The sequence below is a fragment of the Myxocyprinus asiaticus genome, chromosome 16 (assembly GCF_019703515.2).
Source record: "Myxocyprinus asiaticus isolate MX2 ecotype Aquarium Trade chromosome 16, UBuf_Myxa_2, whole genome shotgun sequence".
NCBI lineage: Eukaryota > Metazoa > Chordata > Actinopteri > Cypriniformes > Catostomidae > Myxocyprinus > Myxocyprinus asiaticus.
In genome coordinates this window covers 18,666,437-18,685,544 of record NC_059359.1, presented here as the reverse complement: position 1 = coordinate 18,685,544, position 19,108 = coordinate 18,666,437, and the positions used below count along the sequence as shown (strand labels likewise).

Here is a 19,108-nt window from a genome sequence, read left to right as displayed (position 1 = left end):
CAGCGCATAGCGGGTTTATAGCCAATCAATGTCTTTACCGCGGTGAGTTTTAGTCTTTTTTTTTTCTTTTTCTTTTTTGACTCCTTCGCAATTTGGGAGCTGCAAGAACTACACAAAGGCATTACTTAATCTGTTGCTATAGATTTATGAATATGTAATGTGTTTTAAAGAAGTGTGAGATGCAAGGGCGTATATTTGGCTTGAACATTGGGGGGATTACAGTATGAAGAATTTACATGTTTACATTGATCGTGGTATAAATACTGGGGGGTTGTACTTGCTTGTTTTGATTATTGGGGGGGTACTTCCCCCCATCCCCCTGGAATCTACGCCCCTGTGTGTGTGTGTTCCTTTCTATTACAGGTTTACAAATCGCCTGTTGAATCCCCTGTGCATAAGACCTCGTTAATGCTGATTATATTCTGTAAACAACGACAACCCGTTACAACCCTGTTGTAAATGAACATCTTAACCAGTTACACACCTGCAGCGGTAAATCAATGCAAAGCAGCTCTGCAGCCAATCCTCTCCAGCTGCAGTCTGTGGACGGAGCGCTTACAGCCTGACGGAATACATGATGACGCACGCGCACTTGTGAGGGGTTTGTTACTATGGTTACAACACAATGGGAGTCTGGACAGAGGTCTGTTCGAAAGGGTAGGGAAAAAAACTGCAGAACAGAGAGACTGAGAGAGATAGATAGTGTTTGTTTGTGTATAAGAGAGCGCTTGAGCGGTCACTCCATTGTAGTCTCTGAAGTAAGTACGGAATTAGGGGCCGTTCAGACGTTTTTGTGTTAAAAAGCTAGACGCAACTCAACGAATAGTACTCGGGTGTCTCGAGACGTGTTTTTACAAGTGGAAGTTCTTCACGTCGTCTAAAAACGCGGGCAACGTTCAAAGACATCCGTCCATCGCGTGTTTACACAGAAAAACACGGGGGAAAAAACATCACAGACTGACGCAAAAATGTGTTTCGTGTGAACGGCCCCTTAAGGAAGTTTTTCAGTCTGGGTCTGGGCAACTAAAATGTGCCTCATGAAACATATGGCCGCTCAGATGAGCAATATTAGGCCTACCTATTTCAAATAATAACTTTAGAGGGATAGTGGCATCACTAACCTACCTCATTAATGTAGCACAATTAAGGCTAACTGCCCATTAACTAATCAAGTGGTTCAAGGTTAATTTCCTGAATTAAGTGTCGGCAATCAACAATTAAATAAATGGTAATTTACATAATTAAGACACTGGTTTATCTCTACGTTTTCAACTCTCTTTCTCTTTTCTTATTTAATTTCCTCACCTTTTCCCCTAAAGAATAAGCTAAATCACGCCCCTTTTCACCCTCGACTTGCTCACGCGTTCCTCACTCACCCCTCCGTGAAGATCTGCGCCCTACAGACAGCAAAAAAAAAAAAAAGAGTGCAAGTCGTCTTGACAGAGGAGCGGGAGAGGGGCAGAAAAGAAAAGGGGGTGGGGAAGAATCAAACGTACGCATCAATTTGTACAGTCTTCAGCTGCACCCCGTTTTCTGCTGCGCCGAATTCAGGGGGAGCGGCTGGCAAGCGAGAAAACGCTGCGTTATTTGCGAAGCCGCAGCAATGTAAATCTTTCCGCGCATCGTGTCGCCTGAGTGTTTCAACGCGTGTAGGTCCATGTACAGTACAAACGGCAGAAGGAGTGAGAAAGGAAGGGAGATACGCATCGCTGGATATTGTAGGTAAGGGACGAGGGGAAAATGGATGCTTATATTTTTACTCATTCTTCTTGGCCATGGTCTGACTGTTCCCCCTCCTCGCACTCCCCATCTTTGTGCTTTAATGTGCATGTATTGGGTTGAAATCATATTCTAAATCGGGGCGCATAACCACGCAGGTCTCGAGTGCACGCATTCCACGGAGCTACGCGATCCAGCGAGCTCGACAAGAATGCCATTCGCCATTCTGATACCAAATCTTCCTCATACGTGGAGAAAACACCAAAAGGGGGGTAGACACCGAAATGCCCTCTCTCTCCTCGTCTTGCCAGACTAGAATGTGCCGTCGCATTGTCTGAGAAGAACTGTAATCCAGAGGTCGTCCAGTTAGTACAGTAGAGCACAACCTCTGCATGCGTATCAATAACAAGCAGTAGAAGAATGGAAGAAAGGAACGCTGCAGTGCGTGGCCGGGACTGACGGGGAGAGGCACAGAGATGCACGTTCTGGTGCCTAACTAACTGCACCTTTTGGCTTCGTGCATTTGCGTGCTGAAGAATTCAAAATCAAAGCTAACTGTGTCTCTCTGTGTGTGCATATGTGTCTAAATGAAAATATTGCTGATTGCCTACATGCATATGTTTGCAGTGGGGGAGAGAGAGGGGGGGAAGACTCTTGGTATGCATGGAGCCCGGCCAAGATTTTGGTAATGGACTCCTGATGAATGAAGGTTCACCTGTACAGAGTGCTGGCAGCCTTTATTGTCTGTCATTTGGATATATTACCTTGTGTACACTGTAATTGGAGCACAGATATGCTGCTTTTACATTTATGGGATATGCACAAGGTGTTTTGCCTATATGTGTGTTGTGGACGTACATTAATTCCTTTTCTACAAATGAGTATCTTGCTAATTGTGGTCGTGATAGATTAGCCTGTGTATAAAACCGTTTTGGACGTCTGCAGTCTGTAAATATGTTTAGCCTATATGTAATATTTATCAGCGCTGTGTTTTTTTCTTGTGTTCAGTGGTTTGGGTGAATGTACATAGCTTTGAAAGCCGCGCTAAATACACTCACTCATTTTACCCAGTCTGTTAGTGTTCTATATATAGCCTCATTCACAATAAATGAAGTGCGTGTTGTTGTTGGGTGTGTGTGTGTGTGTGGGGGGGGGGGGGGGCGGTTCAGCTTATCGCCGCCCGTTCGGCCACGTTTCGCGACCGGCCCACTGGGAAAAGTCCCGGTTCACCCTATGGCCAGTCCGCCACTGTGTGTGTGTGTGTGAGAGAGACTAGGGGGGCTGGCTTAAAATTTTTAAATTCAAGAGTGACTGAGTTAACCTCTTAACCACACTTCATGGATGGCAAAGCAGAAGTGAGTTTCTTAACTGTGATCTCTCTCTCTCTCTCTCTCTCTCTCTCTCTCTCTCTCTCTCTCTCTCTGTCTCTAATTATTTTATCTTCTCTGTCTCTTTCTCTCTATATCTGTGGTGTGTGTGGGTGTGTGTGTAAAAGCCCAAAAATGTGAGTAGATATTTGTAAAAATATGATATGAATAAGATATGATATGATTTCAGCCTGCAATGTAGTTAATTAGCATTGAATGTTTTTGTGTTGTTTTGTTATTGTGTACTGCACTTTGCTATGTGATTGTGTTTGAATTAGCTCAATATTGTCAGACTAGTAGTTGAAACATTAGCCTATTCGAGAAAAATAGGCCAGTCATCAAAATGGAAAATAGTGAGAATAAAAAACAAGAGAAGCAAATGCTAAGCAGGGACTAAAAACAAAATGTTTTTCATTTCGGTTCATTCTGAGCAGAAACTTTTTTTTATCGTTCCGGTGCCAGCATTCCGCTGCCTATTTTCCAATTGGTATCCGGTTAGAACGAAATTAAAGAATGGTTAATAATGACTCTTTTTTTTTTTTTTTTAATGACAGTTCTCTAAGAGTGGGTGATGTAGTTGCAGTGCTACCAGATCTCTCAAGAAAAAAGGGGTCTGGTCTGAAAAAGCAAGCTCAAAATAAGGGACTTGCCTCAACCAAAATAAGTGATAAAAGCAATTACTTTTTTCCCCATGTGGGGGAATTATCAGCATAGAAATCATAACAAGCAAACTATAGTAGCCTATAAAATGTATTTTCAATGTTCATTAAGGCCGTTTTATATATATTTACATATTTATACTTCATTCTGTACAATGCACTTCAGTGTTTATACTTCATTTGCACCTTGTACTGTATTCATAGACATTTCCATTGAGCTGGTCTCTGCTTCTCTACCTCATAACTTTGTACTCCATAAAAATCTTTATTTTATATACTCAAATATTTATATATATATATATATATATATATATATATATATATATATATATGTATACATATTGCTATTTGCACTTCTGGTTAGATGCTAACTGCATTTCATTGGCTTTGTACCTGTACTCTGCACAATGACAATAAAATTGAATCTAATCTAAAGAAATGTGTGATGCAGTAGTCAATCAAAGAACATGTTTGTCATGTTCAACTAAAAAGAGAGAAGCCTAATTTTTTTGGGCAACAGGAAGTGGTTTAATTCCATAAATTTACTGTAATAAAGTATTTTGATTTTGGTTTCACAAAAAAGTAATCAAAACGAAAGTAACCGGTTATTAACCAGTTATTAACCGGTTACCAACATTTAAAAATAAAGTTTTCACTCCAGAAAAATTATTTCTGATGTTAAGATGGAAGGAGATGAAAAGAGGGGGAAAAGGATTGAATATACTCACTGAGCACTTTATTAGGAACACTATGGTCCTAATAAGGTGCCCGACATGGTCCTCTGCTGTTGTAGCCCATCCGTCTCAAGGTTCAACGTGCTGTGCATTCTGAGGTGCTATTCTGCTCACTACAATTGTACAGAGTGGTTATCTGAGTTACTGTAGCCTTTCTGTCAGCTCAAACCAGTCTGGCCATTCACCATTGACCTCTCTCATCAACAAGGTGTTTCTGTCCACAGAACTGCCACTCACTGGATGTTTTTTGTTTTTGGCACCATTTTGAATAAACTCTAAGAGACTGTTGTGCATGAAAATCCCTGGAGATCAGTAGTTACAGAAATACTGAAACTAGCCTGTCTGGCACCAACAATCATGCCACGGTCGAAATCACTGAGATCATATTTTTCCACATTCTGATGTTTGATGTGAACATTAACTGAAGCTCCTGACCTGTATCTGCCTGATTTTATGCATTGTACTGCTGCCACTTGATTGGCTGATTATATAATCACATGAATAAGTAGGTGTACAGGTGTTCCTAAAATAGTGCTCACTAAGTGTATGTGCTTTAAAGGACCTTAAGCAAAAACATCCCCTATGTCAGTACTCAGCAGTAAGAATTTCTGAACTGCACAAAAGAAAATTAAGATTCAAAATCAAGATTACATACAAGGGGAGTTTGAATTAGTGATATATGTTTGAAAAAGCTTAACACCTGAAACATGAAAGATTCATTAGTATGTTTGTGAATACAAATGAGAAAGTGTACGAGTGTTGTTTGTTCTGAAGCATGTATTTTTGTGCATGATGTATTTCAAGGTTTGCGAGCGTATTTATGTTTTGGTGAAGCCAGTGCCTCTTTCCCTATGTTGGCTGCAGTGGATGATTTTTGCAGAGCTCCATTCAACATTGATGACTAAAGCTCAGCTTCAGAGTACCAAAAACCCTCTGAAGTACCATGCAGTCCACATAAATATATTTTGTACTGTATAACAACACTGCAAACAGTGTAATGTTATGTTTTAGTATCAAAATAGTAAACAGCGTCATTTCATTACACATAATTTAATGACAGACTATTTTATAATAGAGTATTGTATCGTTGATCATGATAAAATCATAAATTAATCAAAGAACATTTGATCATAGATTCTCATCCCACACTTAGCCTCTTTCCTGAAAAAAAACATGGACTAATCTTTTATCTCATCATCTCTTTGTATAACTTCAGAATTGAATTAGACTAATAGTTTACCTTTTCTCAGTAAAATCACAAAGGTTTTTAAGGATCTGTGAACGAATAGAAATGTGTTTATTTATTATACTAAGCTATTGTAAAATGTTATTGTAGTATGGTAAAATTTATTTTAACTTTAGTGGTATTCACTCTATTCCCCTCAGAATTCAAAGATTCAGTGCTATGATAGGCAGCCTGTAGGCCAACCATCCCGATTGTGGTCACGCTCCAGCTTTCTGTAATGGCTGACTGGAAGGAATGGACCACATAGAGAGCTTGTCATGAAGACCCGAACTCACAAAGAATCGGTGAGAATGTTACTGCATATTAAGATCAGTCTCAAAGGTGGGCCAAGAGCAGATTTAAGTCTTTATTGCTTGCGCCTGTGCCATTTGAACAAGTCTGAACAAGTTTTGTGCCAAGTTGCTACTTAATCAGAACCACGTATAAGGGTACTAACATCTAACATTATAAAAAAACTGAATATAAATATTATTTCAATGTGAGATTTCCCTTCTGTAAAATAATAGTGTACTATATTTGTGCATAGGATGCTGATGACAGTTTCTGATTTAATTCTATGGTCACCTTTTCTGTTTTTCTCTTACACTGTCATTTTGTCTTCCTGTCCCTCTTTCTGTTTGCCGTTGCCCTCCCTCGGTTATGCTGGGCATGGCTACAGATGCCCGCGCGTAGTGGACGCAGGAGGGGGGGCAGCGAGGAAAGGAGGGGTAGACGTCCTCACCCCAGCCCCTCTCGAGCAGAGCTCAACGAAAGGCAAACAGTAAGATTTTCATGTCCACCATTCCACCATCTGTCTTTATTTCTCTTAATGTACTGAAACAACTTTTTATAATCTCAGTAATTGTGCCTCATTTTTAAGTTTAGATTATTTTATTCTCATTGTTCATCAGGCTTAATAGTCTTTTTCTCACACCTTAAATCTAAATTCCACACTGTTGTGCATACAGTATACTTGTATATTGTGATTTAAAAGAATAGTTCACCCCAAAACCATCATTTACTCATCCTCATGTTGTTCCAAACCTACAGTATATGACTCTTTTATCCATGGAATACAAAAGGAGATGCTAAGCAGAAAGGCAGCCTGAGTCACCATTCACTTTTATTGCATGGAAAAAGGATTCAATGAAAGTCAGTGGTGACTGAAAATGTCGGTCTCTAAAGGCGTTTTTCCACTGCAGGAACTTTTCCTAGTTCCTGGAACTATTTCAGGTTCTGATTGCTTTTCCACCACATGAACTAAAACCTGAACCAAATCAGGAACCTTTTTGGTAGTACTTTCCTTGCAAATTGGAACTATTTGTGTGGAATCAGAACAGCAAATGCTTCTCGTTGGTCAAGAAAAATGCGGCATCAGAATTCAGACAGCCGATACCAGCCATTTTTAAAAGTCTGGTTTACCTTTTTTAAAACTTTTGTTGAGTTGTGCCAATTGTAGGCTTTTCAAATCGAAATGTATAGATGGACAGACACTGATCTGCTGAGTATTTATGGAGAAAAAAAATGCAGCATGAATTTGAAACGTCGACCAGAAACAAGGTGTAGAAATAATCTGATTGCCTCGTGAAGTTAGGCTTTCCTTACATTAAACTATGTAGACTGAAAATAAAGAACTAAACAAGACTACAAGAGAATGAGGGATCATAAAATAATTTACTTTCCTTGATTATCGTGTATATAGTTTGTACGTTTTAATGTTCAGTGCTTTAAATGTTTTGCTTACCTTTTTGCAATACTTACCTTGTTTGCAGTTGTTTGCACCTTTTAAAGGCTTCACTGTTTGTATTATGTACTAATTAAGATATTTACATTTTACCTCAAGGCTATAAGTGAACTTTTTTTTATGTTCATCTTGTGTACCTATGTACTATCCTTCGAATCACAGCATTGATTGAATTCCTAGTTGAAATCAGTGTTAGAAGTTTCCATGTACAATTGTTTCAAGTGCCATTGTTTATTGGAAGCACACATGTGATCATGCAAAGGAATGAAAAACAACATACAAAATGCAGTTGACTACAGAGGAAGGTAGCAAGCCATCTTACTTGCTCTGTTTTCCATCTTTTACAAATCTGAGCGCATCTTGTCCACGTAAAGTTTTCCACAACAAAACAGGACGATAAAAGGCATCACCGCCGCAACAGCATCACGTGCTTACGTCAAAGCTTATTTAAATAAAGTTTCTGCTTTTGTGTCCCTGGTGGAAAACAACACTTGGAATTTAACGGGTATAGTTCCACAACAAATAGATTTTAGTTCAGGTACTAGTTTCACAATTGTGTGGAAAAACACCTTAACATTCTTCCTGACATCTCCATTTGTTTTCAAAGAAATAAGTCATATGCATTTAACACAACCTCAAAGTGAATATGTGATTAGAGAATTTTCATTTTTGAGTGAACTATTCCTAGGAAGGATTTGTTTGGCTTTTTATTTGCCTGTGGGCTTAGGGGCAGTTCACACAGAATGCGTTTTTGCGTCCATCCGTGCTGTTTTCCAATGTGCTAGACAGATGTCTTTTATAGTTGTGGTGCATCTCACTGTGCTATGTTTTTTGGACACAGTGTCAAGTTAAAAAGAACTTCATCTGTTTAAAAAGCACCTTAAAAACCTGGCACTGAAAAAAAAAATTCTAGGCCTCTTATGAACAAAGTTTTTTTTATTTTGTTGCTTTTTGATTCTAAATATAAAAATACAACTGCCTCACAGCATGATTAAAATTGTAATATTAAGCAAAGAACTGTTGGAGAGGAACTGGCTGTTGGGCGATTCAGTCGTCGATCTCAAGGCCATGATTCATCAGAAAGTGAAGGGGAAGAGCTTGTGCCCCCATCCAAAAGACAGAAAGTCCAGGTACTAATAAAAGGTTGAAAACATCTTATGAATACTTATGAAAATGACATATGATAAATAAGATTCTAAATGACAAAAAATACACATATTACTTCTTTGTGTACATATTTGGTTTTGCCAGCAGGACTCCTCCTCCAATCCCCCAGCTCCACCCCTTTCAACTAACACTCCAACTACAGCCCCACCCCCAACATCAAACAACAGTCAATCAAGAGAAAGTGACAATGAGGATGGCCAATCACAGGGCAGCAGGAGCTCAGTTGGAGGCAGCCTAGCCAATAGTAGCAGCAGCATAAGCAGTGGTCGGGACATTGACCAGGACAATCGATCCTCCTCTCCGAGTCTCTCTGCCTCCCCATTGGCCAGTTTGGATTCTGAATCTGACTCTCCAGATTCCCCAAAGCACGGTGACAAATTAAAAGATGGAGGGGCATCAAAATGTGTAGCAGAAGAGCGGAGAGGCTCAGGAAGGGGCGTGGATGGCAGTGTTGTGGACCAAAGGGACAATGAGGGAGGAATGGAGGGAGATTTGTCCCCCCTGAAGTCCTCATCATCTCTCTTTCCATCTCATCGTGGAGTCGTGGACACCGCAGGTGATACGAGTAGCAACAGGAAGTCATACTTCCCCCTAGATTCCAAACTTGCGAGCAAAATGGAATACACAGGGCATGGTGGCACTGAGACGCTACAAAACTGCAATCACATCACATCTAAAGTGGGCACTCAGAGTGAGAAGCCTGGAGTGGGAGGGTCTGAATATTCCCATGGGAATTCAAATGTGAGTCATGCACCAACACTCCCACCTCCACCTGCACTGAAACCCTTAGAGGTGGGGCAGAATGTTACAGGTGGAGAAAGTAAAACAGACAAGCCAGACAAAGGTGATAAGTCTGCTCCACCCTCCTTACTTCCACAAACTAGCCCTGTTTCCCAGCAACCTCTGCCTCCCAACACTCACCATTACACCCCCACCAGCTGGTCAGGGGGACCTCCCCCTAGTTGTCCTGGCAACTGGGGATATGTACGTTACCCAGGTAACCACCACACACATCCATGCCAGCAGCCTCCAGTGCAGCAACAGCTGCCCTCAGTCTACAATTCTCCTTCTTCTACACGGCACACCTCCCACCCACCTTACCTACCTCACCCTCATCCCCACCCACAAAAAGACTACCTACCTAGGTATGGCACTGGGGCTGAGCGGGAACGAAGTGGGAGGGAGTTTGGCAACAGAGACTTCCCTGCTAGTAATAGCAGTAGCAGTGCAAACAGCAGCAATGGTAGCTCTTCTGGTACTGGATGTCCCAACTCTAACGTGGGTCGGATGGAAAACCCACTACCTGGACAGAGCAGAGAATTTGCTGGCATTGGCTCACAAGTATCAAACCGGGATGGGCCTGCAGGACCACCAAGTGGTCGTGAATATGGACCAGGATTCAGAGATCGTGAGCGCGGAACAGGTAGAGATTTTCCTTTGCAGAACCAGCAACTTCAAGCTCAGGGCAGAGAGTTTGGATCTGAAAGCACAGGAGGGGGGGGGGGTCATCCAAGAGACAAGGACAGCAGGTGGGGAGAGTTAGCAGGCCAGGTTAGAGAGGCAGGGAGTAACAGTTATCCTGGTAATGCCAACCAAGTACATGCTGGTGCCCCATCATCTGGTTTACCTTCAACAACACTGTTGAACCGTGACCCGACCAGTTCACCACAAAACAGCTCTAGCCATCCCCCTTTTTCCTCTGCCAATTCAAACCCCCCCAACAGAGTCTTTCCCCCACCTATGGATGCAAATGTGCAGCAGACATTGCAAGGACAGAGCCCCCAAACACCCCCCAATGCTGCAGAACTTCCTCCCCCTCCACACTATATGAGAGATTACCCCCTGACAGGGGCAAAGGACTACCCTCCCCCTGGAGCAACCTCCTCCTCTGGTCCACATTCTGGTGTGCCCAGGGAGTACCCAAGCCCACCTGGATTGGCCCCCAACCTTCCTCGGGAATATCCTGGAGGACCATCACATCCACATCACTCTCACTATCCTGGGCAGACAGCCTTGCCTATGCAGCATAGAGACAGAGAGAGGGACAAGGAAAACCCTGCATCCACTCTTCATTCAAATCGCAGTCACCCACCATCCCTTTCTCCTTCATCAAGTGGCTCTGGACATGGACATCCTACTTCCACTTCTTACCCACCTCCTCCTCCCCCTACTAGTTCACATGGGCAGCCACCACCTATCACAACCCTTCCTGGCAGCCATGCTCGACATGGACCATATCCTTCATCCAACCAGACTCCACCAACCCCAGTCTCTCCTCTTCCGAGCCCCTCAACCAATCAGATGGAAGGGTTCACTCCTTTTCCATCAACCTCTGCTCCCTCGATACCACTTCCTGCTTCAGGTGTGCCCAACTCTTGTCCAACAGGTTGCAGACCTACTCCTTACCATGGCACTTTAAGCAGTCATACCCCTTTCAGTAGCTCTTACCATGGCAACGGTAACCATGGAAATGCTATGGCAAATAGTAATACCAATAGCATTGGTCCCAATAACAGCAATAGCACTAACACTCAATCACAATTGCACTCCCCTCAAAACTCTAAAGTACAACCACATCTTGGTAACCCAGGCCACAATAACACAGGTCCAACTCCCAGCACATCTGTTGGAGGAGATGGCCACTCTGATTTATCCTCTGGCTCTGTGCCACCTCCAGTCATCAAGGAGGAGCCAGTAGAGGAAAGGGAGGAGTCAGAGAGCCCACCTCCAGTTCTCCGAAGCCCCTCCCCAGAACCAAAACCTGTTGACATCCCAATCCACGCCAGTCAATCAGCCCGGTAAGATCAGATGTTTCACTTCTATGAAATCTAATGAAACATAATAAACATGTGAATGGAGAATACAAACCATACAGACCTACTTTGACAGTGATATCATATGTGCAGTTTTTGTTTTGCACAGCTCTACACTATGTTGAATTTACTTAAAACTGTCTCATGTCAAGTAATTCCACACAATAGTGTTTAAGGGATAGTTCACCCAAAAATAAAAATTTTGTTTTGTTATATTAATTTATTCTCGTATTAATTTATGTTTTAAACTCATAAGACTTTCTTCCGTGGAATACAAAAGGAGATAATAAGCAGAATGTTAGCCTTAGTAACTATTCATTGTCATTGTATATAAAAAAAGATTGTAATTTCAGTGAAAGAGGATTTATAGGGTTCCCACAGTCATGAAAAACCTAGAATTATCAGGGAATTTTAAAATTGTGAGAGCCCGGCCTAAAGAAAAGTCATGGAAATTAACACAGTCTTAAAAAGTCATGGAAATGTCTATAGTGCATTTACATTTTTCTAGTTATGCTCAGCTCTAAAATACTTAATCAGCTAGAATAAATTAAACTAATTGCTCTATTGGATTGCAATATAATATATATATATATATATATATATATATATATATATATATATATATACATATATACATATATATTATACTATATGTATGTATTTAAAAATCCTTACCCCGTGGAAAGGTCATCTGGAAAAAGAGTGGTAAAGTCATGGAAATTCATTGGTCAAAATGTGTGGGAACCCTGGATTTATTTAAATAAAAAACACTGATATTTCTTATATTTATTGTATAGTATAGTTGTATAGTAAAGTTTGTCTTGGTATATTCTGTGGTGTATAAAGGTAAACATTAGAGACAATCGCTGCCCCTCCCATCCTATTCAAAATTGCTTTTTCAGGCCATCTGAAATCTAATCACAGCAGCATCAAATTACTGGCAACTGGCCAACCAATAATCAATTGTCAGGAACACACAAGGAATTAAGAGATCACCTGATGTCCTACCTGACATAAACATTCCATTCATCTCAGCATTGTGCGCATGGGCTGTTTTATACCAGACAATAAAAAAACCCGTAGAGGAATCTGAATGGGACCCTTGGTCTTGGAACCCTGGTGGCAGAAGGAAACAGGACAGAGAGAAAAGCTGAGGAAAGAATTGATTATTACTATGGCAGTAATTAAAAACATGACCTGGTTCTTACATAAAAGTGCGGTGTTGATTGTATTGCATATGGTTGTATTTTATTGACTTTTATTGCGATTCTTTGGATTCAGGTTCCACAGGGTTCTTGACCGGGGCAGTGGGAACTCTTGTGCCCGTAGTGATGTTCTCTTTGTTCCACTTGATGGTTCTAAGCTTTGGAAGAAGAGGAATGAGGCCATAGAACGCGCTCGTAGAGAGGTAGAACAGCGAGCAAGAGACCTGCGAGAGAAAGAGAGGGAACGAGAGAGAGAAAAGGAACGAGAAAGAGACCTGGATAGACATCTGCAGGTAAGAGAGAATAGAGAAGGATTTAACAGTCATGGAGAGCCATTATCTTGGAATTTTTAAATTGTGGTTTCCAGGCCTGGAAAAGTCATATAAATTACTATAGTGAATATAAATGTTTCTATTTATGGGTAGTTGACACATAACATGTCCATAAGCTTTTTTTTTTTCTTTATTAACATCAAGATTTTATTTAAAAATGTCTATGAATTTATAAGAGAATGTGTATATCTTTGGTCCTATAACTGGTCCCCATTTCTTTTTCAAAATTTTTAATCACTGTTTTGCCTTTACTAGTTCATATTAAATGTTCCTGTGGTCTGACATGATTTAGATATGTATATGAATATTCCAGCTAGTCTCTCAATTTATGAGGTGATAAAAACTGCATGCTTAATAATTATAAAATATTTAGGCATAAAGCTGTTTAAAATAATTTTAGATGAAGTATAGCATGTCACATCACAGGACATGTAAACTTTCCAAAAGTACTTCATGTCAACTACCATTATGCTCATTTCTGAAATATTTAATCAACTAAAAAGTTCACTTGGTGAGCACTATCTCTAAAAAAAATTGATATAAAATGTTTTATCCAGTAATCATGAATGATTGGAAAAGTAATTTTAATTCATTGGTAAAAAGTGTGGGGAACCCTTAATTAAAATAGATAAATGCAGTGGAGTCAAGTGAAATACATTTTTATGTAGTCAAAAAAGTGCATTTTTTGTAAACCTTTTACTTTCTCTCTTTTCAGCAGAAGGACAGTTGTTCCAGTACAGGGTTAGGAGCTACAGGCACACGCCAGGGCTCTTCACTCTTCTTTCCCTCTTCGTCCTCCATCCTTCTAGACCCTTCATCATCATCTTCTTCCTCAGTAAACCCCTCTCACCCCACAGCCCATCCACAGCACCACCCCTCTCACCATGCTGCCCACCCCCACACCCTTCATCCCTCTCATCCTCTTCATCCATCTTTCTCTCACTCCATTCCTCACACTCTTCTCCTCCCTTCCATGGCAGGGGGATCTGCAGTTGTTGGAGGCCCTCAGGGTGCTCTTGGCATCGGGCTTGGGGGTCCATATTTGGGCCCTGATACCCCAGCCTTGAGAACCCTGAGTGAGTATGCCCGTCCTCATGCTATGTCTCCGCTGGGAGCTGCCGGTCGCGGGCCGGCACACCACCCTCATTTCCACCACCACCCTCACCCACATGCACAGGCTCATCCCCATGTGCACCCTTCATTTTTCCTGTCCCAATTCCAAAACCCTGCCCTCACACACCCGCACCACCTTCCGCCTGATGCTGCCACAGCTGCTGCCATTCTGGGCTTTTTGTATGGAGGAGGGCTGGAGGGGGGTCCTACCCATCCAGGGCCTGGTCCAGGGCCTGGTGGGTTACCTGGGGCGGGGCTTGGAGGAGTAGGGTTCCCTCACACTGTAGCAGCTCACAGAGAACGTGTGAAGCCAGGATTTGAGTTTAAGAGTGAGGAGCGTGTCTACACAGCTGGAGCCCTGGCTGACCAAGCTCTAGCTTTGTCACACACACACTCACACGCACACTCACACTCCCTGCTGCTGGGGGGCGGAGCCGGAGGCGGGGCACCCGGTAGTGAGGTTGCCCTTTATGGTACAACTCCGCCTCCTGCCCAGCCCCCTCAAGCTTTAGCCACAGTGGCTAGGAATCCAAACCCCGCCCCTCAGCCTCTGTCAGTCCCACCCACCTCCTCTATTCTCCCAGGTGCACTCCCCACCCACCAGGCTCCTGCGGCAGCCCCAGTGACGCCAGCAGCCCCTCCCCCTCAACCTCCTCCTCCACCTCCTCCTCCAAACGCATCATCTCTTCATCACTCCTCTCCACACCCCACCTTTCCAAATGCACACCCTTCCTGTCCACCCCCACCTGCCCCAACTCAAGCCCCGCCCTCTGAGGGATTTACCACCCCCATCCGTACTCCTCCCAGTACAGAGCGTGCAAGGAGCGTGGAGAGGGAGAGGGAGAGAGTGGTGCCAGCTACAGAGAGGGAACGAGAGAGGGAAAGGGAAAGGACAGGTACAGGTGGAGGAGCAGGAGGAGGCACAGCGGCTGCAGGAGGTACAGGAGGAGGAGACACTCTTGGTCGACTACAGATGCTGAACATGACTCCTCATCATCACCAGCATTCACACATTCACTCTCACCTTCATCTGCACCAGCAGGACACAGGTATCCACCATACACACACGAAAACACATCACATTACATAACACTCTACATAACAACATAAACATGTAGACATATTCAAAATGTAATTCATTCTGTCACTATTAGAGATTAATTAAGGCCCATTCACACCAAGAACAATAACTATAGCGGAGTCTACACCACAACTATAACGATAGTGACACAGAGGAAAAACATTTATGGGATCACTTTCAGAGCAATTTTTTCCAGCTGATGAACGATAAAAACATTGCCAGCCAATCAAAGTCCATCCAACTTTAAAGGGCTCGAGCCGCAACATGCACTTATCTTCAAAATAACAAATTCCAGCATCGGATCGCTACTGATTACACACACAAACGAAATGGAAACTCCTGCTCAAGATCCAGCAATGTTTCTTCTGCATTCTTCTTCAGTATTAACGGAGATGAGATAATGAAAAGATAATGCAAGCTATTAGCATAAAATTACCCCAGGTAATTCTTTGCAAAACGTAGAGCAGTAGCAGGTAATCTACATCCATTTTCTTGATTGTGAACATAACTGCAGTGCACGATTAAAATAAGCAGAAAGTTATCATCCGTTAGTGTGGACGCTAATATAGTTATCATAGTGGTTACCATTTACGTACACTTCTGGTAAGTACCTTTTGTTACTACACATTTGTCTGTAGGTACAATATATTTACCAGATATGTACCAGGAAAGTACACGTACTGTAAAATAAAGGGCAGAGGCTATTTGCACTAAGTGCAAATAGCGACAGATGCAATTTTCACTAAGTGTAAAAAGCAACAAAAAGCATCTTTTTTGCACTAAGTGCAAATAGCATTAGATGGTAATATTAAGAGTAGAGACATGGGAAAAAGTATGTCAAGGGGTGGGATTCAAACCCGGATTTCCAGCGTGACAACACATACACTTACCATCATGGCATCTAGAGCTACTACAGTAGCACATGGGGTAGCAGTTTGTCATATAATCCTGTGTTTCCACCAGACTATTGGAGCACAAATAGTCACTTAGTTATCCAATCTCTTAATTCACTAACTGTCTAACCCATTAACCAGTTTAATGTCTCTGCCCCATCGCGAAAAATGTAAATATGCCCACCTTCATTTGATCAGCAGTTGACCCCAAATAAATCTGTCATGTCTGTCTTGAGTTAGTTCTGAGCAGTGGTGGGCGGAGTTAGTGTAAATAGCCTCTGCCAACAAGATGGGCAGTTTGCACTTAGTGTAAATAGACACTCCGAAAATGAAGTTCTACAGTTATCATTATAGTTATCGTTATAGTTATCATTCTTGGTGTGAATGGGCCTTTAGGGTGTTCAAGTAGTCTTACAGCAAGTGTGTTTATCTAGATATTTTCGTACTTTTTTTTAGCTTTACTGTTTTTGGCGACGGGATAAATTTAGATACTTAATTTTTTTTAACGTTTTTCAGTAACTGTGAGGCTGTCAGTATGGTAAACACACTAAACATTTTTACCCACAGTGCTACACAGAAACTGTGCTACTCTTATTAAATTTCCCACTTTTGTTTTGTTGCGTATTTGGGTGGCAGCCGCGGGAGGGGTACACCCCCTGATGGATCCGCTGGCATCAGGGTCTCCCCTGGCCCGTCTGCCGTACCCAGGGGCTGCTCTTGGGCCTCCCATCCTGGCACACTCCCTCACTGACAGCGAGGTGCTCCGACAGCAGCTCTTTGGTAAGAGCTGTAATTAATGTTTTGTTTAGCAATATATTTATTGTTCTGTATTAATTGATTTATGCATTTATTTGCATGTTATGTATAGGTGGTCCTTTCCGTGAGATGCCCCAGTCCTCGTCTCTGGGTGGGTCCATGTCTGCAGCACACCAGCTACAGGCAATGCAGCAAGCTCAGAGCGCTGAGATTCAGTTCCAGAGACTGGCCCTGGAACAGCAGTGGATCCACCACCACCATCATCACTCCCTCGCACAGGACGAGTACTACAGGTGAGCTAACACATACCCAGACACACATACAGTTGGGCCCAATAGTCTGAGACCATCTATTTTGCATTTTTCTAATACAAAACAGTTGTTTGTTTACAATTTATATTGTAAGTTCAACCACATGAGTAAAATGTTTTGAAAAATTAAAGGCATAGTTCAACCAAACATGAAAATTCTATCATCATTTGCTCGTGTTGATCCAAAACTGTATGTCTTTCCTTCCTCTATGGAACACAAAAGGATATGTTAGGTATAATGTTAGCCTAAGTCACCATTCACTGTCATTGCATCTTTTTTTTTTCATACTACGAATGTGAATGGTGACTGAGGCTAACAATATGCCTAACATCTTTTATTTTCATGGAACAAAGTAAGACATACAGGCTTGCAACAACATGAGGGAAGTAAATGACTTTCCAAATTGTTATTTTTGGGTGAACTAACCTTTTAACATGAATTTCAGACTTTGTTTTTGCTATGTCCACCTTTTTCTTAAATGACAGCATGCATTTGAACTGGCATGGACTCCACAAGTCTTTTTAAAACCTTTTTAAAATCCATGTTATCCCAGCATGATTTGAGAATGTTCCAAAGAGCATCCTGTGTACTTCAGTGAAAGCAAAGAAATATATTTTAACATGGTCAGTATCATAAATTTGCTTATTTAACAGTGACCTATTATTAGTGCAGAATCCTTTTTACAACATAACTTTTTCTAGCCTCCATGGGTAAATAAGATTTTGGATACCAAATTTTCAATGAGTTTTTGGCCCCCACTGTACATTGACATGAATATACAACATTGCCAGCATTAAGTCAAACATTGCCAAATTTAAGTCCACTATGCAATCTTTCAGTTTTGTCATTTTTTTCACCTGTTACGATCTTTGCTTTTCATTTCAGCCACCTAAAGAAAGAGAGTGACAAAACGCTGTAAGTGAGAAACAGAGATGGAGAGGAAGAAAAAATGAAGGGAAAAAGTGCAAATAACAAACAATCAAAAATGGTCAAAACTGAGCACTGAATGAAAACAAATCTGCACAGAAAGTGTGGATGTGACACCAGAACACATATCATTAAATCAGAACAAATCTAAACAGGTGCAACAAAAATGTGTATATTCAGAAAAGGTGAGATATGTAACTCTGGCACAGCCTTGACACTGTGGCACTGAACGGATATTCCCGAACGTCCATGGATGATTCCTTGTTGTGTTATTTCATACACTTGACAGAGGAGCTTAGACCGTGGTTCAGTCTATGTACACTACATTATGCCAGAAAGAATGTCTAAAAATGAAGTTCTCTTTTATGTCTTTGCATGTCGCTAGATACAAAAAGCCCAGTGGGCTAAAACTCTTGTTTTGATTTATTTTTTGAAAACTCTACCACTCTGAAAGGGTGTTTATGAGAGGATGCATGAGATGAAAAGTTTACCTTCATAATCAGTTTCTTTATCGTGTTCTTATGAAAATTATTAATGTTGTTTGTTTGTTAATAATTACATGATTATATAAACATTATTTTTTATTATTTTTTATATTTTCATGTTACCGCTGTTTATTTTTTAATTTTTATGTTGAGTTTACCTTGTGGGGAAAAAAATGCAAGATAAAATAATTATGAAAAAGAAAAATCTGGAAATAAAATACCATTTTTTTCTATAAGTCTGTGCTTTGTGTGCATGTGTGTGGTAGAGAGAGTGTGCGTGCCATTTATGTCTAACAATTATTGTTGAAATGACGAAGGAATACAGTAATTCACCACAAAATGAAAATTGTCATTATTTGCTTACCCTCATGTTGTTCCACACCCATGTGACTGTCTTCCATGGAACACAAAAGGAGATGTTAAGCGGAATGTTAGCCTCAGTCAGCATTCACTTTCATTGGATCTTTTTTTCCATAAAATGAAAGTGAATGGTGACCGAGGCTGTCATTCTGCCTAACATCTCCTTTTGTTTTCCATGAAAGAAAGAAAGCCATAGGGGTTTGAAACAAAATGAATG

General features: G+C 41.4%; 1 protein-coding gene across 2 annotated transcripts; it reads left to right on the top strand.

Annotated features, from left to right (window-relative positions):
- The first annotated feature begins 1,485 nt into the window (after positions 1 to 1,485).
- Positions 1,486 to 18,881, top strand: atn1 (atrophin 1). 2 transcript variants are annotated; one of them, XM_051721834.1, is made up of 10 exons: positions 1,486 to 1,722; positions 5,866 to 6,009; positions 6,384 to 6,485; positions 8,459 to 8,578; positions 8,703 to 11,413; positions 12,710 to 12,926; positions 13,681 to 15,127; positions 16,689 to 16,832; positions 16,921 to 17,101; positions 18,005 to 18,881. In XM_051721834.1, exons 2-10 carry the CDS (start codon positions 5,983 to 5,985, stop codon positions 18,036 to 18,038), a joined length of 4,983 nt encoding a protein of 1,660 aa, XP_051577794.1. In that variant the 5' UTR covers positions 1,486 to 1,722; positions 5,866 to 5,982; the 3' UTR covers positions 18,039 to 18,881. The 2 variants fall into 2 exon arrangements, with proteins under 2 accessions (XP_051577794.1, XP_051577793.1); XM_051721833.1 differs by having other exon boundaries at positions 8,700 to 11,413.
- Positions 18,882 to 19,108: the final 227 nt, after the last annotated feature.